This window comes from Triturus cristatus, chromosome 8, assembly GCF_964204655.1.
Source record: "Triturus cristatus chromosome 8, aTriCri1.1, whole genome shotgun sequence".
Taxonomy (NCBI): Eukaryota; Metazoa; Chordata; class Amphibia; order Caudata; family Salamandridae; genus Triturus; species Triturus cristatus.
In genome coordinates, this window is record NC_140591.1 from 6,145,770 (window position 1) to 6,171,070 (window position 25,301).

The 25,301-nt window shown below is 49.6% G+C and overlaps 1 protein-coding gene across 2 annotated transcripts in view; it reads left to right on the forward strand.

Moving 5' to 3' along the window:
• WDR3 (WD repeat domain 3) overlaps positions 1-25,301 on the forward strand; it is a 184,381-nt gene that overhangs the window by 40,755 nt on the left and 118,325 nt on the right. For both annotated transcript variants that reach the window (XM_085620704.1, XM_085620705.1), the window contains exons 2-10: positions 470-682; positions 12,872-13,081; positions 14,399-14,517; positions 19,924-20,002; positions 20,994-21,089; positions 21,913-22,005; positions 22,110-22,211; positions 22,360-22,457; positions 25,066-25,173. In XM_085620704.1, the coding sequence (XP_085476830.1) occupies positions 512-682; positions 12,872-13,081; positions 14,399-14,517; positions 19,924-20,002; positions 20,994-21,089; positions 21,913-22,005; positions 22,110-22,211; positions 22,360-22,457; positions 25,066-25,173 (1,076 nt within the window). In that variant the 5' untranslated portion in view covers positions 470-511. The remainder of the gene's footprint in view (positions 1-469; positions 683-12,871; positions 13,082-14,398; positions 14,518-19,923; positions 20,003-20,993; positions 21,090-21,912; positions 22,006-22,109; positions 22,212-22,359; positions 22,458-25,065; positions 25,174-25,301) is intronic.

Here is a 25,301-nt window from a genome sequence, read left to right on the forward strand (position 1 = left end):
GTGCAGTGTTGGTTGTAGTGCTGGGCTGAGACGTGCTGCAGGGCTGTGTGGAGGGGGGCAGTGTTGGTTGTAGTTCTGGGCTGAGATGTGCTTCAGGGCTGTGTGGAGGGGTGCAGTGTTGATTGTAGTGCTGGTCTGAGACGTGCTGCAGGGCTGTGTGGTGGGGTGCAGTGTTGGTTGTAGTGCTGGGCTGAGATGTGCTGCAGGACTTTGTGGAGGGGTGCAGTGTTGGAAGTACCAGGAAGTCTAGAAGAAGTAGGTTAGGACACATGATGGACGGGAAGTGAAGGTTTCACATCCACATTAGGAACTCTGTGACTGAGGCACTGACAGTCTTGAGAGAAAGACATTACATGTGACTAGGATGGCAGATCAGTGTGAATTTGGGGGGGGAAGTATCATTTTCATCCTTTGTGTGTCATATCAGAAGACTATTTGTGTGTATGTAATTGCCCTGTTTGTTCTGCAGGTTGTGTTTCACCTGTAATCGGTGCCAGGTTTACTGTTTGCCATGGGTCTCACCAAGCAATACTTGCGCTATGCTGCCAGCGCTGTCTTTGGCATCATCGCCAGCACAAAAGCCAATGTGGTCTTCGTCACCCTGCGTGGGGAAAAGGGGCGCTATGTGGCTGTGTCCGCCTGTGAACATGTCTTCATCTGGGACCTACGCAAGAGTGAGAAGGTGAGCCCGTCTGTGTTATATCTGTGGTGTCCTTGTTCTCTGTTGATGTCTTGTAACTTAATCCTGGCTTTGCACCAACTTAACGTGTTCATTAGCCTGAGGTTGGCTGTCCATGCTATGGTCTAATCTCCATTCCAAACTTTAGTCGTGTGGTAGGCATTGCCACGCCTCCTTCTATGCACTGCTCCTCATTAAGTGTGTGTAGGAAGCTTGTTGCAGTAACCCCCACTTTTTGGCTGGTATTTGATACAACTTTGACTGAAGTTTAGTGGGTTCCTCCTAACCAGTCCCCAGTACCAATGTTCTTTCCCTAAAAATATTTAAATTCTTTCTCCAATTGGCAAAACCTTTAGCACCCTCTGTAAGTCCCTGGTAAATGGTACCCGAGGTGGGTCCCTAAGGGCAACAGCACAAATTGTGCCACCCTAAGAGACCCCTCACCAAGCACATGCAAGGCTGTGTGTCTTGGTGCAGACAAAACTGAAAACAAGACATGTCACACATCTCTGTGTGCCATGTCCCCTAACACTGCATGTCATATTTGTAAGTCAACCCTGCTGTGAGGGCATACCTGCATGAGCAGATATGCCCATGTGCTGATCAGTCCTTTTACTGCCAGTGCAAGTGGACAGGGAAGCCATTTTAAAACCTGCTGGACACTGGTGAAAACAAGTTCCTCAGCTACATGATGGCTTCACTGAAAATAGGGATATTTGGTATCAAACATCTCCTATTGATAAACCCATACTGATTCCAGTGATGAATTTACCAATTCATGCACCCAGAGGGCACCTTAGAGATGCCCCCTGAAAACCTACCAGCCTCTGGCAAGCTTCCTGACTGGTTTCTGCCAGCCTGCACCCCAACCTCCTATGGGGAGAGCCTTTGCTCTCAGGAGGCCCAGAACAGAAGCTTGTCCAGGAAGAGGGTGCAATACCCACTCTCACAGGATGATCTGCTAATTAGCCTCCCCAGGCCAGCAAGCTTCAAAGAGCTGCCGCCTTTTGAATGCAAGTCTGACTCCCCTCACACGAGAGGAAGCCGTTCCCCTTTGTCCAGGACCTACTTGACACCTGGACAGGTTGGAAAATGTGCTAGTCTGGTAAGCGTGCCGCCCCCAGGCTATTACCACCCCTAAGATGGGCTACACTGAAGTGGATACGTTTTTTTTAGAAGTAGCCATCTTTGTGATGGGATACGTCGGAATTCTTGGACAGGGTTATGCGTAGTGGCTCCATGGGTCAGTAGCCCATTGGCTACTACCCTACCCTCCCCTAACACCCCAAATTCAGCATTTAGGCGAGGCCCTGGTTCCAGAGAAGTAGATCCAGACAACCTAAGAAGAGAGAGGACACCAAAGAGTCGCAAAAGCAGAGAAGAGAGAAGAAGCAGCTGACCTGGTACCAACCATGCCAGCCTGTCTGCACCCCTGTCGAAAACTGCTGCAAAGTTGACTTGTTCTGCAGCTGTTGACTGCAGAAACCTGGAAGGACTGCCTGCCTTCGATAAAGACCCAAAACCTCCCTTTAACAGCAGACCTGTTCTACTGCACCCTGCAGGAATTCCAAAGCAAAGACTCGGAGGTGCCCGTGACCACCAGAAACCCGACAACTGAAGCATCCACTGCACCTGTGGCCCCCGGTCCAAGTTGAAGTGGGCCAACGGTGTCAGAAAGGTCCCCCAATAATGCAGAGTCCATCGTGGTTTCACCTCTTGTGGATTCCCCAACACCGCCTGCAGCCTCCGCACCATGCCCCATTGACCGCAACTGCTCCCTGTAACAAAACCCGACGCCTAAATTCACCTCTGCATCCATCGCCCCTGGGCCGTGGAGAAGAGGACCCCAGGTTCCTCGTATATCCTCAAGCATCACAAAATCTAAACACCCCCCCCCCCCCCCCCCCTTGTTGGTCCTTCCCACCAGAGCCTGCAGCCTCTTTTCGCAGTGACCCAACTCCATAGATACCTGTTGGGCTCCTGACACTGTTTTGCACCCTGCACCCGGCTGCCCCCGTGCCGCTGGTGGTGTACTGCTGGTGCTAACAGCAAAATACACAAGATGATGGACGGAATATTGCACATTGGCAAAATATTCACCCCCAGTCACAGATCTGGGTTTAATCCATCGTTATTTTGCTCACCACGCCACCCCAGTTCAGACATGGCCATATGCAAATCAGTCTTGACCCTGTGCCTCATGGGAACAGTCCAGCCCGAACTGCCAAGCCATGTCTTCCCTGGACCGGAAACAAGCATCCTAGGACCGGTTTTGGGGTTTCACCCCTCTTCAGCCAGGATAGCTTGACTCCCGTGGCGTAGTGAGCACGGGACGCACGTCCGGGCATACCCTTCCCATATAGGGCGAACAGCAAAACACACAAGATGATGGACGGAATGTTGCACATTGGCATTCACCCCTGACTCCAGCATATTGGTTCTGGAGCTGCCAACTATCTAAAGACTCAAGCCCCTACCCACGCAGCCCTCAGTGACAGCTGCCTCAGACCACCACAACACAACGTGACAGCTGTGGGTGGTTAAATGCTGGGGAACATGTCAAGTCCTACCTGGGGGGACCGGGACAGAAGCTCTTCGACCCAGTTTGGGGACCACATCTTCAGTCGGTCACTGGCTTCAATTGAGATATTCTCTGTGACTGTCCCTTGCAGGTGAAAGCTTGGAGAGCTGGAACAAATCCCTTGGCCATATCCACTACCAAAAGACCTCCTGTGCTCAAGCTGCATCTACACTAGTCCGGACCTGCAGCTCCCCTCCTCCATGGGGCGAGGTGGGCGACAACGCTACTGCGTGCCAACCTTCCTGGGGGAAACTCTGCTATAGGTAAACGCCCAGCGACATAGCATCTGGGCGACCCCATAGAGAGGCCGCCTACCAGTGGAGCACGACTCCTGGACCCCTCCAGGAACCACCATCTCTGAAAGCTTCCTGCAATTGTTCCTGAAAGAACGCAGACTAAATTGGTACGATTCGGGCTAACCTCGAGGACTACCTAAAAGATATCCAAAAAGATGCAACAGACTTGGGCTACAGGGTGGGGCATCTCGAGCAGATGATGGACGACATCGGCTGAGGCCTGACCGCATTAGAAAAACGCTATCTGGACCTGGAGTCGACAGAGGAAGACTTAGAAAATTGATCCTGCCATAGCAACATTCGAATTTGGGGTCTCCCACAAGGAGTGGAGGGCCCCGATATTCACACTTATATCCAACATCTCCATCACAGACGCAACCGCCCTAGTGACCCTCCAATAAGCTTAGACAGAACCCACAAAATTGGCAAATTGAGGGAGGCCCCAACAGACCTCCTCATGAGGGTGCACTTTTACAACTAGAAGGAATAAATGATGTTCATCGTCCACTCCTCACCCTCAGTTCTTTTCGAGGGCCACAACGAAACCCTTTACAAGGACCCAACAACAAGAACACTGCAACTGCGGCGAACTTTAAAACTGATTTCTGACCACCTCTGCTCACACAACATCCCGTACCAGTGGGGTCATCCTTTTCACCTCATCTTTACATGGAGCAGTCAGTCAAGAACCTATGGTACGCATGGAGTCAGACGCCCGCCACATGCTGGCTCTCCCTACTAAAAGTTCACCAGGTGTGGCGCCTTCCACGAACACAGCGGCCCGAGCTATGCACGCTAAATGGAGTTAAGAACTCCGCCTCGCCACAGCTGGGGAGATAGAATTGACTGAAAAGGCAGTCCTTCAAGAGGCAGAGAAAATGAGAACCAAGGACATGGGACGAGCAGGAGCTGCGGGAGATGGGCCTTTGGTGGACGCCAGAGAGGGGGAGACTGGAACCAAGGGACCTTTGTGTTGAAAACTGAGAGCATAAACGGGGGCCAGCGGAGGGCACGCTGACCTGCTCACTCGGACATAACTGACCACGAAGGGTTGTATCACTGTTGACTAGCTTTTCTTTTCTTGGAAGTCGCCCTGTTTGCTTGTTGAAATTGATTCAGGGGTGGGGAGGGAGCACGGGATCGGAGCCACATTCTGTACATGTATAGCTTATGGCAGAGCTCTTGGTAATACTCACTGCAGCTGGTGCCATGTTTACATATTGCACTCCACGACATCCAGGGATGGCACATAGCCTCCCACTCTTGAATATCTTCGGTCAAACTGGTTGCCCTGAATGTAAAAGGCCTAAATTCACCTGCCTAGAGAATGGCCAGAATCCACCTCTTGAGGCGTATGGAAGCCAACATTTCCATCCTATTGGAAACGCTACTCACTCATTCACGGTATTCTCTACCATGAGCGCGACAATGGACCCTGGATGAGCCGATCCTCCCAGAGCAGGTGATAGCGGCCACATTTAAGCTCAAACAAAGAAACTCCAGGCCCAGATGGCTACTCAGCAAGCTTCTATAAATGCTTCTGACACAGCTTGTCTCCTCCTCACCCCCTTTTCTTGCATGTCTGTTCAATGGGATGGGTGCCGCGGGATCCCTCCTACCATCAATGAGTGAGCTAGTGGTGACCGTCATTCTAAAACCCGGGAAGGACCCTACCTTAAGTAGCTCACACAGACCTATATCGCTACTTAGCATAGATGTGAACCTACTGGCGTCTATTCCAGCGGCATTATTGGGACCCCTGCTCCGCCCCATACTTTATCACTCATTGGCGTCATCCGGGCAGGCGGGCAATGTAGCGATAATACCAAGAAGCCTATCTTGGAGAACACCCCAAGGAAACTAAGAACGTCCTTCTCCTGTCCCATGACATGGACAAGGCGTTCAGTAGGGTGGACTGGACGTACATAGAAGGGGTCCTGGAAAAATTAGGGATGGATTCACGTTTCCTTCGAGTTACTGCTAATTGCCAAACACCTACCTCCAAAACTGCATGAAGGGCGCCCTCTCAATCCATCCACATCAGGCGAAGGGCCCGCAGGGCTTCCTGCTTTCACCGCTTGTATTTGCTCATCGCTAGAGCCCTTTACTGCTGACATACAATCCTCTGAAGGGATGCAAGATGCTGGAATTAGAGACGTCTTTAAACTAACCATGTGTACAGAGGACACTATGCTCTCGTTACTGAAACCCGAACAGTCCGTTTTCCCTGGTCATGGAAGAACCCCGTGCCCTCCAAGCTGTCTCCAATTTCAAAATCAGCATCGCAAAGTCCGAGGCTCTCCCACTGCACCCCCGAGCAGGACAGAAAGACACCCTAGAAAGACTCGTCCACATCCACTGAGCAGCGAATCAAGTGATAACCCTGGGCATTGGCGTGGGCCGCACTCCGGCCGAAGTGACCACACGCAGATGCTCGGGTCCTTGCAGCCCGACATGCAGCGCTGCGATTCTAAACAGCTCTCCTGGTTGGGGCGCTTCGCGGTGCTTAAATTGAGAATCCTACCACAGATCCTCTACCCGTTTCAAACGATACCCCTGCCACTGCGCCCCTCCTTCTCAGGCAGCTTCAAACTCTGCTACCTTTACAACCCGCGGCGCAGGGTGGCTGGGCGCGCCCTCATCTCATACCTTACTTCTGAGCCGCACAGCTACGGACCCTTGTGAGTGGGTCAGGAGGGACCCACAGACACAATGGTTCCTTATCGATCAGCTAATATCAGAAAATCCACTGTGACAAACCCTGGTTGAAAAGATCCCACCTCTTATCCAGTATTAGGGGTGTCTTTCATAGATTCACATGCCTGAATCATTCCCCGTCGTCGAGACGGGAGCCTCCGGTACATAGAAAAGTAATGTCCTATAGACATGCATAGAGAAAAAAATAGGCCCAAGGGCCTCCCCTTAGTGGCCTATCCTTGTCCTTATGTAAAAAGGACCAAACTCTCAGAGCCAGCCAATCAGCTATGGCAGGAGGTGCAGACAAAGGTGCTGGACATGCCCTTCGGCCAACACCTTTTCGGGGACAAGATTGACGAGGCGCTCCAAGCAATCAAGAAAGACACTGATACTGCTAAAGCACTTGGTACTTTGCAGGCAAGGAATCAGTCCTTTCGAGGCAACAAATCCAGGGGCCAGTCCTCCTACAGGGGATCCTATCAAAATAGGTCCTCGTATTCCTACCAGAATAAGTCCCAGTACCAACAGAAGCAGCAACAAGGTCGTCAGACTTCTTATGGGAGATCAAACTTCAGGGGTAAAAACCAGAAGAGGGGCACTGGCGGACGCCAGTGACCAATTACTCCAGCCAGTCCAGCAACTATATCCCTCATTAAAGATTGGAGGAAAATTGACCCATTTCCTAGAAAATTGGCATCTCCTCACCACAGATCGCTGGGTACTTCAATTGATAAGATTCGGCCATTCCCTGGAATTCACCACCATCCCACCTGCAACCCCTCCCCGCAGGCTTCCACACAAACATCTACGACTGCTGCTCCGAGAAATATCTGCGATGTTGAAGAAAGGAGCGATCGAGCGAGTTCCATCGTCTCAAAGGGAGAAAGGATTCTATTCCCGCTTCTTTCTTATACGCAAGAAGGAGAAAAAGTGGAGGCCCATACTAGACCTCAGGGCACTCAACTCTTTCCTGAAGAGTCAGTCATTCAGGATGGTGACGATCCAAGAAATACTAGGCATTCTAGAAAAAGGAGATTTCATGACATCTTTGGATCTTCAGGATGCCTACTACCACATCCCGATACTCAAGGGGCACAGAAAGTTTCTGAGATTCGAGGTGGCAGGACAGCACTACCAATTCAAAGTCCTACCGTTTGGCCTCAAATCCGCTCCGCGGATTTTCACCAAGTGCCTTTCACCTGTGGCAGCTTTCCTGCGTCAAATGGGTCACCAAGTCTTCCCCTACCTCGACGACTGGCTGGTAAAGGCACCTTCAGCTGCAGGCACGACCGAGTCCTCCAACGCCTGCACCAATCTTTTTCAACATCTAGGATTGACTCTCAATCACAAGAAATCCTACATGTCCCCAACAAGAAGCATCACCTTCCTCGGGGCGACCTTGAACACGGAATGCGCAAGGGCATTTCCTTCAGAGGAAAGGAAAAACAAAATAATATCTCTGGCCACGGCTGTGGCATCAAGGAAGTCCCTAAGAGTTCGAACCTACAAATCCCTCCTAGGAATGATGTCTTCTTGCATACTCCTCATCCCTCACTGCAGACTCCGGATGCGTCCATTGCAAGAAGCCCTCACGAACCAATGGACACAGAGTACAGGTTCGTTCGAAGACATTGTGAAGATAACACCGCAAATATCCAAGAGCCTGGAATGGTGGAGAAATCACAAGAATTTGTCTATAGGACTGCCATTCCTACTTCCAGCAGCACCGCTGGTGATCACCACCGATGCATCCCTGGAAGGCTGGGGAGCTGTCCTACAGGACCTCAAAGTGAGCGGCAAATGGACAGAGCAGGAGAAGCAACTCCATATCAATCTTCTGGAACTGAGGGCTGTGTATCTGGCGCTGCAAGCCTTTTTACCACGCATCCAGAACTCCCAGGTGCTCGTCAGAACAGACAACACCACGACGATGCACTATCTCAACAAACAGGGAGGAACGCGTTCGCTCACTCTATCGCGCGAATCGCAAAAGGTCTGGAACTGGCTTGTACTCCATGGGATCACGGTCAGGGCGGACTATGTCCCGGGCAAGGACAACACCATTGCGGACGCCCTGAGCAGACAGAAATCCCTCTCCCACGAATGGGAGCTCGACAAGAGTACGCTGGCTCACGTATTCTCAGAATGGGGAGTCCCAGGAATCGACCTGTTTGCCACCAAGGAGAACGCCAAATGCCCAAACTACGCAAGCTGGCGTCCCCAACCAGGGTCACTCGGAAATGCCTTTTCCATAGGTTGGTTCAGCGTATTTGCGTACGCTTTTCCACCGTTTCCGATGATTCCAAGGGTTCTCAGGAAGATGAAGGCGGAGCCCTGTACCCTGATCCTAATTGCCCCGTTCTGGCCGAGACAGCACTGGTTCTCGGATCTTCATCGCCTCTCCATCAGGGTGCCGATTCGTCTAAAGCAGCACCCGAACCTGCTGACGATGTCCAACGGGCAGGTGCAATACCCGAACCTGCAATCGCTCAGGTTATCGGCCTGGCTCCTGAGCACAGAGAGTTCTGTCATTTAAACATCCCGCAGGATTGCAGGGACGTGCTGGCAAAAGCGAGAGCGGACAGTACCAACAAAACTTACTCTCTCAAATGGAAACGATTCTGCGTATGGTGTTTAGAGAAAGGCCTGAGACCACTCCATATCACACCCGAACAGATATTGCCATATCTACTACACTTGGCACAGTCAGGATTGGCGCACGCATCCATAAAGGTGCGTCTGGCGGCCATTTCACGATTCACCAGGACTTACAAAGGACCGTCTCTCTGGTCCAGTAGGCTTATCAAACAGTTCCTCAAGGGACTATATAGGTCCTTCCCAAGACCTAGACGGGTCCCACCGACATGGCACCTCAATTTAGTCCTTAACCAACTCATGAAGCACCCTTTTGAGCCCCATTCATCGAGCTTCCATCAAGTACATCTCATGGAAAACGGCTCTGCTGCTCGCTCTAACATCTGCCAGGAGAGTCAGCGAGCTACAGGCTCTATCCATTCAGGAGCCCTTCATGCAGTTCAAACAGGACAGGGTGGTGCCGAGGACAAATCCCAAGTTCATACCGAAAGTGCCTTCAGACTTTCACCTCAATGAACCGATGGTTCTACGTTCCTTCTTTGCAAACCCTACCACGGCAGCAGAAAGGACGCTCTACTCTCTGGACCTCAAAAGGTGTCTAAAGTTTTACATAGACAAAACAAAGAGCTTCAGGAAGTCATCACAGCTCTTTGTGGCCTACAGTAGGCCAAGGATGGGTATGCCTCTAACGAAACAGAGCATCTCACGGTGGATCTCCTCGGCGATGGGATTCTGCCATGACGGGGCCGGACGGCCTTTGGGAGCTAGGGTGGAAGCGCATTCCACCAGAGCGATGTCCACATCAGCAGCGCTGTTCGCTGGAGTGCCGATTTTGGACATGTGTAGAGCGGCGACGTGGAAGTCACCGCACACCTTCTCCAGACACTACTGCCTGGATGCTGAACTTCTGAAGGATGCAGCAGTGGGCCAGGCGGTGCTTCGCCATCTATTCCAGTGAGGTGAGCCTTCCAACATCCCGCCATCCTGGTATGCACATCTCTTGCTGCTATGATATATATTGATGTATGCCAATGTTTCAAACTCGCATGGTAATATGTGTATTATCTAAAATGACTATATGGCATGATTACATCAGAAATGTGCATAATGTATTGCTGACTACTCTGATTCAGGCATGTGAATCTATGAAAGACACCCCTAATACTGGATAAGAAACGCGTTACTTACCTGTAACAGCAGTTATCCAGTATTGGTGTCTTTCATAGATTCACATGCAACCCTCCCGCCTCCCCTGGAAGGACTCGCGTCTCTCTCTAACTGTATTACGCCTACCTAGCTTGGTGCGTACGAAAATCTGAGGGACTGAGGCTCCTGTCAGGAAGGTTCTAGAGGGAGGTGATAGCTGATTGGCTGGCTCTGAGAGTTTGGTCCTTTTTACATAAGGACAAGGATAGGCCACTAAGGGGAGGCCCTTGGGCCTATTTTTTTCTCTATGTATGTCTATAGGACATTACTTTTCTATGTACCGGAGGCTCCCGTCTCGACGACGGGGAATGATTCAGGCATGTGAATCTATGAAAGACACCAATACTGGATAACTGCTGTTACAGGTAAGTAACGCGTTTCTTCTCTTCGCCGGGGACCATGGCAGCCCTAGCAGTCTGGGATGCATGTCCTCCCACCTGGGATTCACTCCATCCCATCCTCATCTATGCCGCTTTCTTTTCCCCAGGACTTTCCCCCAACGCAGACCCTCTCCCAGTTTAAAACACGCAGAGAGCAGAGATGCCTCCTGGTGGGTCCATCTTTCACCACCAGGAAATACTCTCCTTCGAAGAAGTGAAACAAAGAGTGACTTCCCGAAACTGACCGGTTCGCACATACCCAACTAGGCCACTGGGACCTCCACCCCACAGAGGCGAGGCCCGGCCAGGCCTCTTACGGACCCACAGCAGAGCTACCGACGCGTCATAGACCCCCCATCAGAGATGGGGCACCGGGCGGAATGAACTCGCGCAGAAAGACTGGCACAGGAAGACTGGCACAGGAAGACTGGCACAGGAAGACTGGCACAGAAAGACTGACACAGGAAGACTGGCACAGAGTACTCGAAAGAGGACGGCGCTTTGCCACTGATGTCCGCCAGCGGGGAAGACAGTACAAAATTGTAACATACTGGTATAAAACCCCTGGAAAAGCCGTAAAGTGGAACCCGGCAACATCTGCCCATGGTTGAAGGGAGTGTGTAGCGTGGGGGACTTTGCTGCACTTACTTTGGCGCTGCCCCACACCTATTGGGAAAGCGCGCTTCAAGAGGTTCACAAGAGCCCGCACTTATAATAGTAGGTAAACCATACCCGCTCCAATGAACCCCAAAATCAGTTAGGGGGAAACAGATAGCCATGCCTTTAGTCACAGCCCGTCAGACATACGGAAACTATGCGGATCACACATCGTACCCACATCTCGCGACTGCATCAGCCGCCTTTGGGAAATGCTGGCAATGGAGAAACTAACGAGGGTGGTCCCATATTCCAATCACCTGGGCCCCATGATGCCATCCTCTCTAGAAACCTCCGAGAACGAACGTGCCCCAAGTACCTGAAAGTCCTGCCTTGTGTCCCGAGTGGACGACCCGTCTTCTCTCTCCACATAAACAGTGCCTCCCAACCCATTTAGAGCAGAGATTAATTTGCCATATTATTTCCAACATAGGAACATTACTACACCCATGTACAGCACTGGTGGGGGGGGGGGGGGTGTTAAAGGGTAATTGTTGATAGCATGCTCCCACTAATGACAAACTGCTTCTGCTCGACGGCCGAGGGATGTAAGCGATGGTTTGTGTTATGACCATTACTAATGTCACATGGTCGCTGGAGTCATTATCGGCATCTTTAGGTTAGCGTGAGCCCGGTGGACATGATGCTGCTTTTGCACAGGGCACTGCATGTCTTTAGTTTTGCACAGCGTTTGTCTTTCACATGAGAGCTCTCTGCTGTGCTCCCTCTATGCCTGTTCCTGGAGTTTCGTCTGAACATTGGGAGCCAGGTCGATAAACACCGCCCCTTGTTATTCTGTTCTGCTCAGGCCCTAGCACTTAGACAAAACATACCAATGCAGCTGTTCTTGCCGGAGAATCGTACTTCGATATTATGAGGATGCATGTTATGGTAACACACACTTGGAGAGGGATCTTTCCAGGGAGAAGAGCAACTCGCACCTGTGATGTAGAAATACGATCTATGGCCTGAGGTATGGGGTCTGCTGACAAAGCCCAGAGGTCTTCTAACATATAATAATACTTTTTCCCAGCAAGGGGAGGCTGGTTAGGCCTTATAGTCCTTTATCCACGGTCTTTAGTAAATGACATCTCCCTTTGATATATGTCCTCGCTACAATTCTAACTGTATCGATATTATGCATTTTGCTGGTGGTTGTGGCACATATACTGCAGTTTAGAGCACATTAAAATAAATATCTTAAACTATTTTTGTGTCTGTCAGATCTTATTGTGGACAAGTACGAGAGTGCGAGCGCAAGGGTGCGTCTTGTTACCGCGATTCCTGAGAGATGCGGGAATGTTGTGTTCTGGGGTTTCTAATCCTTGCTTTCTCCGTTTGTGAGTAGGAGAGCGAGTGAGACACTATAGCTAGTCGGCCCTGGGCTCGTGGGCACTAAGGTGGTGGGAAGGCTTGGCCCCTTTGCACCGAGGTCCTGTAATCCTGCGCATAGCTCTGTGCATGTGCAGAATCCCTGCAACACCTGCTAAGAACGGTTAAACCTAGGAGGGCATTATAAACTGAGCTGTAGCGCGAGCTCTTTCCTATCCAAGGCTGTCTCCACTCTGTTGACGCCAAGAGTTTGCCTTCAAGCCTGCAATCCCGACCCTTTTGCAGTCATTTTAAAATTGTGCAGAGAAGTGGAAGCGAGTTGTTTCCTGCCTAGTCTCTGGGGAGAGGTGTTTTATGTTTCAGAGACGAAGTGGGCAGGTATGTTTTCAAGTTTGAGTTTTTTTGAGATGTAAGAGGCAGCTGTCTTGTTTTCTTCTCCTCTTTTCAGGTCCTCATCCTTCCGGGGTTGAAGCAGGATGTCACCTATCTGTGCCCATCACCCAATGGGCTCTTCTTGGCCGTTGGCTATGAGGACGGCTCCATCCGGATCTTCAATCTCTTGAGTGGCGAAAGCAATATCACCTTCAACGGGCACAAGGCGGCTGTCACCACCCTGAGCTTCGATCACCTGGGAGGCCGGCTGGTCTCCGGCTCCAAGGTGAGGCGGGGGTTCTATGGGCTTTGGGAAGATGTTAGTATCTGAGATAGTTTGAAGTGCTTGTAGTGGTGGTCTTGCGCCCTACAGAGCTTGTCAGTCTGAGGTCTATCTTTAGTCCAGAGGGCCTTATGCCGAGATGATGAATTGAGCATTAGTTTCTGACTAGAGGGGAAATTGTATTAGTTCACATTGTGTATAATTCCACACTGTGCATTTAGAATGGGTGACTTTCATTCTTGTTTCTGTCTGACATTTCAAAGTGCGATGTTTTGTGTTTTATAACCTAAGCCTTCATGTATGAAGCTATTTTGCGCTCGGTAAGGCTTCTATTCGTAAATTCAGAGCCTTTCCAACTGCAAAATGGCTTTTTTAAAATTCCCCAATCTGTGATTCCATAACATATTACTTAATCTTTCTGAATCGCCAATTGGATGTGGGAATAAAGAAAGATTTGGTGTTTGGAAGGGGCGTGTTAAGGCCGTACCTTACGGATTCCGAATCTTTAAACGACAAAATGTTAATATTTTACCTCCTCAGAGTTGTTGGTAAGGGACCCCTTCTCCTTTGTGAATGTTTTTCATGAACAAGCCGTGGTCCATGCCTGTGAATGTAGCCAATCGTAGTCTGTCTCGCATTTTAATGAGGTAGGCCGAATTGTGACCCACTACGAATCGGTATTTTGAGAACCAATTTATTAATACATAGGTCAGTTCTCAAAATACAGATGGATTCTTTAGAAGTCGATGCACACATTGTGACCACTTCTAAAAAATCCATTTTGAACATTCCATTTAAGGAATCGCAATGAGCGAATTATTTGTCTCAATTTATGATTCCTTAAATGGAATCTTTGTCCATGAGGTCCAGAGTATTTTACACAGAAAGAGTGGGTTTCATCTGTCCTCAGATGAAAGTTTGCATTATTGGACCTGCAGCGTTCACTTTATAAGTCTAAGTCAGATACCCAGACCGAGATGACTCTGGGTTCTCAGGTAGGTGAGAATACCTGTATTTATTAAACCAACAAAAAGTGACTTTATAAAAACGACTGCAGGAGTGGCTGTACACATTCAGTACTGTATGTTCTCTCATTAACCTGGATATCTGCTCCCTAGATATCTGATGGATGTCTAGTGTTGATGTGTTCCAGCTAAGGAACTGTCGTCAGTAAGTTTCTTGCACCCTCTGTATTTCTTTGTGCTGCGGAGGTTCACCTTCTCATGCGCCTGCCTTTCGCTCTTGCCTAGAGTTCTACCTCACGCTGGTACTCCCATGTTCCACCTGTAACCATGCTCACCTCCTTCCCTTTTGCTGCAGGACACCGATGTTATTATTTGGGACGTCATCAATGAGAGCGGTTTATACAGACTGAAGGGACACAAGGATATGGTCACTCGGGCGCTCTTCCTGCGAGAAAAGAACTTATTGGTTACCAGGTAGATGGCCAATGAAATTCAGAAATGATCCTGTTGTTACTGTATGGCACCTTTGAAAGCCACATCATCCTTTTTAACTTTCATCTGGGCCCTTAAACATCCATCATGTGAACCCCTAGGTTCTTAAGCCTCATTTCTTTGGGATAGCACTGTAGGGTATAAATAGCCAGGCGACCCTAGTGATATGTGTACAAAGTGCTCGTGACAGTGAAGTAACGGCGCAAGTGACAACGTGAAAGATACCACAGCAGAAGGCGCAAAAGAATATACAGTATTTACCGTTTAAAAGGTTCAAACATCAACTTATTCAATGGTACAGTTCGTGATTTCAGTTATGTTAATGAACCAGGGGTCAGAGTACGCCTAGGGCGTTCGAGCTGGTGGGCAATGGTCGACGGCGTTTCGATCCTCTCAAATTAGGATCATCCTCAGGACCTGGGTTGCCTATTTGTGGAGTGCTCTGAAGCGCATTGAATAAAGCGCTGGCGTAGGAGATGAAGCAACGTCAATGAAAAGGCAGGCGGTGGAATGGAGAGCAATTATTGGAAGGAGTCCATCGCGCAGTCGCTGTAGAATGGAGTTCGGGGAGAAAACGAGGACGTGCGGTTGGTAGTCACTCGAGATTAGCTGTGAATTCCGGGAGGAGAAAAACGAGGACGTGCGGTTTGTTCGTCACTCGAGGGATGGTGGAGCCGGCCCAGTCGATGAGCCAGGGGCATCAGTTGATTTAAGGGGTCAGAAATTAATCTGCAGTATCGGACAAGTCACAGTCGTGTACTAGTCGCGGTCAGTGACTGACCGCGACTAGTACACGATTGTAACTTGATGGACTCCTTCCAATAATTGCTCTCCATTCGACCGCCTGCCTTTTCATTGACGTTGCTTCATCTCCTACGCCAGCGCTTTTCAGAGCTCTCCACAAATAGGCAACCCAGGTCCTGAGGATGATCCTAATTTGAGAGGATCGAAACGCCGTCGACCATTGTCCACCAGCTCGAACTCCCTAGGCGTACTCTGACCCCTGGTTCATTAACATAACTGAAATCACGAACTGTACCATTGAATAAGTTGATGTTAGAACCTTTTAATCTGTACATACTGTTTATTCTTTTGCGCCTTCTGCTGTGGTACCTTTCACGTTGTCACTTGCGCCGTTACTTCACTGTCACGAGCACTTTGTACACATTTCACCAGGGTTGCCTGGCTATTTATACCCTACAGTGCTGCTACAACTGTTCTGTATATTTACTGATCTTCGTATAATATATGACGCCTACGGGCGCAGGGATTGAACTATTTGAAGTCTCCTCTCTTTTGTTCGCTAAACTGTAATGTCTTGTACATACAGATTTAAGTAATTACATTATATCCTGCTGAGATATTGTTGCTTTTATACTGTACTCACCCAGATCTCAGTTTGGTCTATGGGTAAAACTCCTGTGGTTTTTCTACATCATTTCTTTGGGAAGCATCAGACACACACTATGAATCTCAACCACTACCTCCCCATAGCTCCTGCATGGTTAAAAGTTCTACTTCAAGGTGCAGTTCCATAAGAAGGAAGCCATTTTGTTTCACTGTTTTCCAGATGTATTGTCAACTAAAATACTTGTATTGAAGAAATGAGAGTTCTAAATAATTGCCCTGCTGCCCTATTAGCCCTCCCTCGCTACATCTCTGTTTTAAAGCCCTTCGGATGACCTGCCCCTCTCCTGCCGTCTCCCTCGGCTTGAGTGTAAGAGTCTGCTGAAGGGGTGAGCTGGCCTCCACGGTTTACAAAGTAAATGTTTGAAAACTGCAAAGGCTTCTCCAAACACTGTCATTTAAAAATGCATTGGGGATTCCAGCTCCAGTCTGTCTGTCTTATGTTATGAGGTTTTGTAAAGCGCTTATTACCCGTGGGGTATCCAGGCGCTGGAGTTGATGACTAGGCCGATCGCTGTTGGAAAAGGTTGAAGAGCCTGGCGCTTCTAAAGGATATTTGATAAAAGGATGGGCATTGATGATGGCCAAGGGAGGTCAATCAATCATATAATTTGTAAAGCGCACTACTTACCCGTGAGGGTCTCCAGGCGCTGGGGGGAGGGGAAGGTTGCTACTGCTCAAAAAGTCAGGTCTTGAGGAGTCTTCTGAAGGTCAGCAGGTCTTGGGCCTGCCGTAGATGGGTGGGGAGGGTGTTCCAGGTCTTGGTGGCGAGGTGGGAGAATGATCTGCCACCGGAGATGCGGGGGACTGTGGCGAGAGCGAGGCCGGCAGAGCGGAGCTGGCGGGTGGGGGTGTAGAAGCTGAGTCGTCTGTTGAGGTATGCTGGTCCGGTGTTGTGGAGTGCCTTGTGTGCGTGGATGAGGAGCTTGAAGGTGATCCTCTTGTTGACGGGGAGCCAGTGCAGGTCTCTCAGGTGGGGTGTGATGTGGCTGCGGCGAGGGATGTCGAGGATCATGCGTGCAGAGGCGTTCTGTATACGTTGCAGCCGTCTCAGGAGTTTGGACGATGCTCCTGCGTAGAGTGCGTTTCCGTAGTCCAACCTGCTGCTGACGAGGGTCTGGGTGACCGTTCTTCTCGTTTCGGTGGGTATCCACTTGTAGATCCTACGAAGCATGCGGAGGGTGTTGAAGTAGGAGGAAGAGACAGCGTTGACCTGCTTCGTCATGGAGAGGGTGGAGACCAGGATGACCCCTAGGTTGCGTGCGTGGTCTTTGGGTGTCGGAGCTGTCCCCAGTGTGGTCGGCCACCAGGAGTCGTCCCAGGCCGAAGGGGTGGATCCGAAGATTAGGACCTCCGTCTTGTCCGAGTTCAGCTTCAATCGGCTGTTCCTCATCCATTCGGCGACGGCCTTCATTCCTTCGTGGAGGTTGGTTTTGGTGGTGTGGGGGTCTTTGGTGAGGGAGAGGATCAGCTGGGTGTCGTCGGTATAGGAGATGATGATGAGGTCGTGCAGTCTGGCGACGTGGGCGAGTGATGCCATGTAGATGTTAAACAGCGATGGGCTGAGGGATGAGCCTTGGGGTACGCCGCAGATGATCTCGGTGGCTTCGGAGCGCAAGGGGGGAAGGAGGACGCTCTGTGTTCTGCCGGAGAGGAAGGAGGTGGTCCAGTCCAGGGCCTTCTCTTGGATCCCAGTGTCGTGGAGGCGTGTTCGAAGTGTGCAGTGGCAGACCGTGTCGAAGGCGGCGGACAGGTCCAGGAGGATGAGGGCCGTTGTTTCTCCGTTGTCTAGCAGGGTCCTGATGTCATCGGTGGCGGCGATGAGGGCAGTTTCGGTGCTATGGTTGCTGCGGAACCCGGACTGGGAAGGGTCCAGGATGCTGTTGTCCTGGAGGTAGCGGGTCAGTTGTTTGTTGACCGTCTTCTCTCTGACCTTCAACGGGAGCAGGGAGATGGGCCGGAAGTTCTTGAGGTCCTTGGGGTCCGCCTTAGGTTTCTTGAGTAGGGCGTTGATCTCGGCGTGCTTCCAGCTCTCCGGGAAGGTTGCTGTCTTGAAGGAGATGTTGATGACTTTCCGGAGATGGGGTGCGATGGCTGTGCTGGCTTTGTTGAAGATGTAGTGTGGGCATGGGTCTGATGGAGATCCAGAGTGGATGGTGTTCATGATCTTGATGGTGTCGTTGATGTTGGTCCAGATGAGCAGGCGGTTGGTGCGGATGGGGGTCGTGGGGAGGAGGTCTCACTGGTTGTCGGGGCGGTCGTGGCGTTGAAGCTGTCATGGATGTCTGCGATCTTGCGATGGAAGAAGGTGGCCAGCGAGTCACACAGGTCTTGCGAGGTGTTGGAGCTGGGAATGGAGAGTTCCTTCACACTGTGGAAGAGCTCTTTGCTGTTGTGTGCGTTGTTGTCTAGGCGGTCTTTGAAGGAGGCCCTTTTGGCGGATCTGATGAGGTGATGATGTCTGCGGGTGGTTTTCTTGTGGGCTGCGTAGCTGTCCGGTGTTCGTTCCCGGAGCCAGTTCTTCTTCAGTTTTCGGCAGGTTTGCTTGGAGGTCTTCAGTGAACCAGCTGGCTTTCTTGCTGGTGTGGCTGTTGGTGGGTTTCTTGAGCGGGGCGAGGGTGTTGGCGCAGTCGTTGATCCACTGTCTGAGGTTGTGGGCGGCGATGTCGGGGTCGGTGGGTGGGCTCTGGGCGAGGGTGGTGGTTAGCTGGTGTTCGGTGACTTTGCTCCAGGAGCGGCGGGGCATCAGTTGGATGTGGTGGTGCGTGGTGGGCTTCTTGAAGGTGAAGTGGATGCAGCGATGGTCGGTCCAGTGGAGTTCGGTGGTGTGGTTGAAGGAGACGTGGGGGCTTGCGCAGAAGATGGGGTCAAGCGTGTGGCCGGCAGAGTGGGTGGGTGTTGTGACGAGTTGTCTGAGTCCGAGGTTGGCTAGGTTGTCGATCAGGGTGGTGGAGTTGGTGTCGTTGTTGTTCTCGAGGTGGAAGTTCAGGTCCCCGAGAAGGATGTAGTCTGTGGAGATGAGGGCGTGTGCGCTGACGATGTTGGCGATGGAGTCGCTGAACTGTGGTCGGGGTCCGGGGGGTCTGTAGACGAGGGTTCCTCTGAGGGTGGTGTTGGGGTCGGTGTGGATCTGGAAGTGCAGGTGTTCGACGGTGCTGAGGGTGTCGTTGGTGTGAGACTCTGAGAGTGATCCTGTGGACGATGGCGATTCCTCCTCCTACTCCGTTGGTGTGGTCTCTTCTTTTTCTAAGAAGAGGGATTTCAAGTTGTAAACAAAACCCAAAGTTAATGATTGTGATTTTAAATTCCCCAGCTGAGATCCACCATGGAAAGGTATTTCTCTCCTTGTGACACTTAATGTAATAAGGGGGTGGGGGCTGGAAGGAAGGGACGCGTTTGTACTGCAGTAGGTGGTGCCTTCAGGTATCAGTCTGTCCTTGTGTTCAGCATAACCGCAGTTGGGAACACCATTTCCTTTGGCTGAGGTCAGGTGTGTGGGACGAGGAGAACTCTGTGTGGGGGCCTCCTGCCGTGTTCAGGGGATTTCTCAGGCATCTGCGTTTCTTATACTTCTTCCATTCTGAGCTGCCCTACAGTGAGAATACCAAGGCAGGCCGTGATAGTTCACTGCACCAACCGAGAAAGATGAACCTGTGGTCGTTGTTTGATTTGCTTCCATACACTTGTCCTAGTCTTCTTTCGGTGTGTAACGTACCTGCTGACATCATACTGTGCGTACATTATCCCTGGTCCGTGGACTGCAAACATAGAACGGTCAGTTGCTTGTGGGCATTTTCCTTTTGTTTGGAATAAAATGCACCCCCAGAGAGCTTGAGCTGTTCCGTTTCTAAATATGGGATGAATGATATTCGAATAGTTTACAGTGTGAAGACACGCCTGTCCCCACCTTCTAAAATGGAAGCATGACTATTCGCTCAACTTGTGTGAGATTTCATTGTCTCTTATCTCATTTCTTTCCAGCGGCAAAGATACCCTGGTGAAGTGGTGGGACTTGGATACTCAGCACTGCTTTAAAACCATGGTCGGCCACCGCACCGAGGTAAGTACCAGACGTAGGGAGATCCCTTGCGATGGTGGTGGGAGGGGTCGAAAACTAGCCACATTTTTTTGTGAGTTCACAGAGGTGGCTTCCTGTTTGGTACCTTGTTAGAGGTAAGGACTGTGCTGATACCAAATAGATTGTCCCTACACCTGCAAGTTCCTTAATTGTGCTTTGTGGTTGGAAGTTGTGTGCTTTTGAAGGGGATGTGTGTGGATGGAACCGGGAGAATCGTGTGATTGTGTGACCTAAACACCGGCTGATTAACAAGAGTCCTTTCCTGCTCCTGTCTTCCCTTCTTAGTTCTTGCTTCCCATGTGCTCATCTGCTGGTTGTTAAATATGCAGTGCCAGGAGTGAATTGTGCACACAGGTCATTCTTTTGGTCCAGATGTGTTGGCTCGTCTACACCCTTGTGACGGTGTTTCTTCACGTTGAGCTGGCTTGAATGCAACCGAGTGACTATTTTTCAGATTCATCATCAATTAGCATTTTTAGAGTGTGGCGCTGTAAGCCCAGGAGGTATCTGGGGTGCAAGGACTCAGTCGTACCAACTCACTATGCGACATGTCTTGAAGAAATGGAGGGAAGAAACTAGCAGGAAAAGGAAAAACAGAGGGCAGAAAACAAGCAAAAAGGCAAAACAGAAAGTAGAAAACAAGCAAAAAGGCAAAACAGAACAGAAGAGGGCAAAACAGAGGGTAGAAAAATGAGCAGGAAAATGGTAAGTAGGAGGCAGAAAAAGATCAAGCAGAGGGCATAAAAACAAGCAGACAAGGCAAAGCAGAAAAGAAGTGGGCAAAACAAATGGCAGAAAAATGAGCAGACAAGGCCAAACGGAGCAAGAAAGGAGCAGAGGAGGCAGAGCAGAGTGTAGCGGACTGTGGGCACGCTGGACATGAGAACTGTTGCCGTGTCCACCACTGTTGTTGTGTTTCTTCAGACTTACTTTGCTTGTGAGCACTCTGATGGTGACTGTTTCTTCTGGGCAGGTCTGGGGACTGGCGGTGCTGTCAGAGGACAGCAGGATCCTCACAGGCTCGGCAGACAGTGAGCTCAGAGCGTGGAACATCACATATCCATCAGAGGTGAGGAAGCGCGGAGACCCCTGTGTTTGGAGTGCAGTGGGCTATACGCCACATGGGGTTTTCTTCTCTTTGTAGTCCACAAATGTCTCGGTCATGCACCTCTTTGAGCATGTCTTGTGTTGTCTTAAGGGAGAGGTCAGTGCTGTTTCCCTGAAGTATAAAGAATTCTGGACGGCAATTCAAAGAGGACAGATACCGGTGACATGGCGCATTAAGGCCTTTTTAGTCGAGACTCGTAGGTAACAGAGCCCAGATGCTGTAGAGAGAAGACCCTACAGAGCTGTGCTCGATGCATCTAATACCATAATTCACAGGATTCTTCTGGGCTGTGTGCAGCTCTGTAAACAATGCAGCAGGTGAGTGTGCAGGCGGCAAACACTGTGGGCTGTGTTAAGACAAGGGTAAGTCTCGAAGAGGCAGAATCAGAGGAGGGAGCTGGCTCCCCTTCCCCTCCAATTATCAAAGAGTTTACCTTATTATGGCTTTTAATAATTTAGCACCTGATCTGGGGTCGTAAAATCCTTCCCTGTACAGCTGAGCGACTGGTCTGGACTCACCCGGCCTGCTGGGAATATAACATGTAAACCAAGCCTCACTGGGTCAAACCTTTCCTCGACTGCCCAGTCGTGGCTTAAGTAAATTGGTGGCCTCTTGTGCAACTATAGAACTAAACGTAACTCCAGTGAATCAGGACATTTCTGCAGATGGGTTTAGAAAATTGTGCTTAAAAAGTAAAGCTGGCAATGCACTCCTCTGCCCGTCGCTGCCCAGTCACTGTGGCGTATGATGTGTTTATTGTTATCAATATTTCCTTCCTGAGTAGGAAAAGGACCCTGCTGCTCCCGAGATCAAGAAATCAAAAGGACCGTCCGCGAGCGAAGGAGACGCGGAAGAAGTGGACGAGACACCTGAAGAGGTGAAACACGGTCTACTCACATCTTCTTCTCTTTCCTTCTCGACAGCGCCTCCATGTTCTTTCATTTGAAGGTCTTTTATAATCTTTCTGTTATTTCCATTCAGCGAATCCTGAGTTGCCACAAGGTGGGCGCCATCCTTCGCGAGGGCAGAGACCGAGTCGTCAGCCTTGGCACAGACCGAACAGGCCGGATCCTGGCCTGCCATGTGAGTTCTGGATGCTAAATGTGGCCTCCTCTGTGGCAGTGGAAAGTCTGCAGCTCGCCGATGGCGCATCCTGCGTGTGCATCGTGTGCTGCAGGAGCTCTCCTGAGGCCTTCACAGCTTTCATTCTTTGTGGCTTCTATCCCCTTAGGGTAACGATGCTGTGCTCGAGGTTTTCTCCGTCCTAAATGAGGATGAAATTAACAAGAAATTGGAAAAGAAGATGAAGAGGGCAAAGAAAAAAGCCAAGTAAGTGTGTTTCTGAAGAAGCCTCGTCGGAAAGCTTCTCCTTCCCGCGCATTACACAATAAAGCCTTTTGGTGAATCATCTTGGTGATCTTGACAAATATATACCTGTATTGTTATCTCGATCATTGACTACTCGTTTGATCGATCTCAGACGAATGAAAAGCTGAGTAGAACCACTCCAATTCACTTCTGTGGCCGTGAGGTTCAAACACTTGTCCCTGTAATGAAGGCATGTGTGCACTGAGCCCTCGGAGGCCACACGGGGTCCAGCCTCTCCTTCGGCTGTTCAGTCCCTGCTTCGCTTCTCCCCCGCCTTTCACAGGTAACGCCAGACAGTTTGAGTGTGTCGAGTGCTCGGCATTCATTTCCCCTGCTGATCTCAGTTCAGTGAGTAAATGAGACCGGCACTTGTCCCTGCACTTGCAGTTAGCACACACCTGTTTGTAAAGTCCCACTTCAGGTCCTTGTTTGTGTCTTGGCATCATGAGGGTCTGGTTTTTCACATGGCCTAGTCTTCCCCGCGCTGCTTTTAATGTTAATCGTTATACTCTCATATCAAACATCTTTACTGCATCTAGGGGCCTCATTGTTTGTGGGGCGCATCCCACGATCCTGCTTTATATTTGCGAACAAAGTGTTCATTTCCTATTTTCCACAAGTCTGTGTTTTCTTGTTCTAATGTCTGCTCTGGTGTACTCGGAGGGTCATCTCTACCTGTTAGGCCGTCTGCTCCCCTGGACCCATAGTTCCTCTTGTGATGAAGCTTGCACAATTCATGCACTGCATCATCTACAGCCTGAATGACCCTTGACGTGCAATACACAATATAGAACGTATTTATCCCTTCCTGTTTGCATCGCCTTTAGCTCGAATTGCTTGGTAATGTGCTTGTTATGACCATGGCTATTTCTGTCTTGCCTTTATTCAGTACTGTCTCTCCAGACATCGTTAGGAGTTAAAATATTACAGATGCACTGTGGCAGAGTAACCTGCTTCACACACCCAAATAAAAGAAATGCAGCACTCCCACACAGAGGCGCACACACGGCAAAGCAAGAAAACACCTGAAAAGGGGTTTCACTCTCATAAATTGAGGCTCATCAGAAGACAGTTTTCAGAATAAAGTGTGGGACTCTCCAACAGAAAGGCTTTCCCAGATGTGACATCAAACAATATGTAAATGTATGTGTGTGTATATCTGTGTGTGTGTGTGTGTGTGTGTTTATAGATATCGATTTACATGTGTGTATGTATATATATATCAATATATATACACATATATGTGCAAGCAATAATAGCACACTTACAAGTTAGCAAATGTAACTGTTAAATGCATGGGATAAAAGTACAAGCAGATAACAATGATGATAATACTGGACGTCCACTGCAAGAAATAGGCACTGCTAAATGCAAGTAATCAACAAAAGAAAACTTGGAAAAATATAAGAGATATGCACCTAATTCATCAGATGATTATAACCTCTAGAAACTTGAATGTGCACACCGACGCACTCACACATCACAATGCCAATAATCAGAAAAAAGACATCGCCTGCTGCAATAACTTCATCTTAGCCCACACCAGACTGGGCGATTCACAGCCCGTGGGGTCAAGAAACTCTTTAAACCAGGAACTGCCACACTGAATAGACGCGTCCATCCTTCAGGTCCAAAATCCCACCTTTAAAGTCAACAGACCACAGTTTTATAATCTCAATGCACTAGAAGGTTCAGAGAAGAAGACCTCTATGCCAAGAAAACTTACTAGAGTTGGCCGAGCTCCATCCAAGCATTCTAAAGGTAAAAGCGCTCTCACACTTTCCAGCCCCTTATCTTAGTGAAGCTTGTGAAAGTAGAAAACATCTCTAAAAGTACAGAAAACAATCTTGAATGTGAATAACCTAAATAACGTGAGTAATCTGAGGGCCGGCTTGTGTGTGCAAAACTCAGGAGTCCGAATTCAAGATGGCATGAGGGCATGTCAAAGTCAATAGTAAAAGCTTCATAAAACTTCCCAATGTACAACATAATGCACATTTGTGCACCACTGCCTATAGCACTACACTCTAAGACCGAGAAGTACATTACACACTCTCTCTCTCTCTCATGCATTCAAATGAACATCCCACACGGTCTGTTCATGGCAAGGCTGTTCTACTCTGTGAAACACTCCCACTCTGAAACTACAAGGAGACACAAAATAAAATCTCAAGTCCATGCAAGTGCAGAAAACATGATGTCGTACATTTAGGCTAGAGTAAAGTAAAACACCTAAAGTCAATTAAAATAATGGTAGTCAAAGGTCATCACGTGGTCCCGATATATGGGCGTGCCTCTGGCACTACAGAAATGCGAGTAAATATGTCTGCAACAAAAGCTCCTGCTGATGGACACTTCAGGTCACCTGGATATGATACGGGCCCCCTGGGGCCACCTTGGTGTTTACTTCATAACCTCCGAGTTCTCATCACCCCCAGAGAAGCCTAGTTCTGACTCTAGTTTATTGAATAACTTGCCTCTAACGCCAAGACTTGCTATACACGGCCTGTGTACATTCTCCACTACATCCCTCCCTGTAAGAATTCACCTTTCTTTCTTAACTCCCCAGGCAGAAGGTGTCAGAAGAGGAAGATGAGGATGCCAAGACCACAGTCGAAAGCACACTCCAGGACGAGGTTCCGCGACTCCTCAGTATCAAAGCGTCATCAAAAATCAAGTGAGAGACCAGAGGCTGGGATCTTTCCCTGCTGTTTAAGGGTGATTTCTGAAGTCTTGCATCGGACAGGTTACGTGACTGAGGCGAGATGAATGCCCTCTGGGAAGATAGGTCACATAAATGGGTGG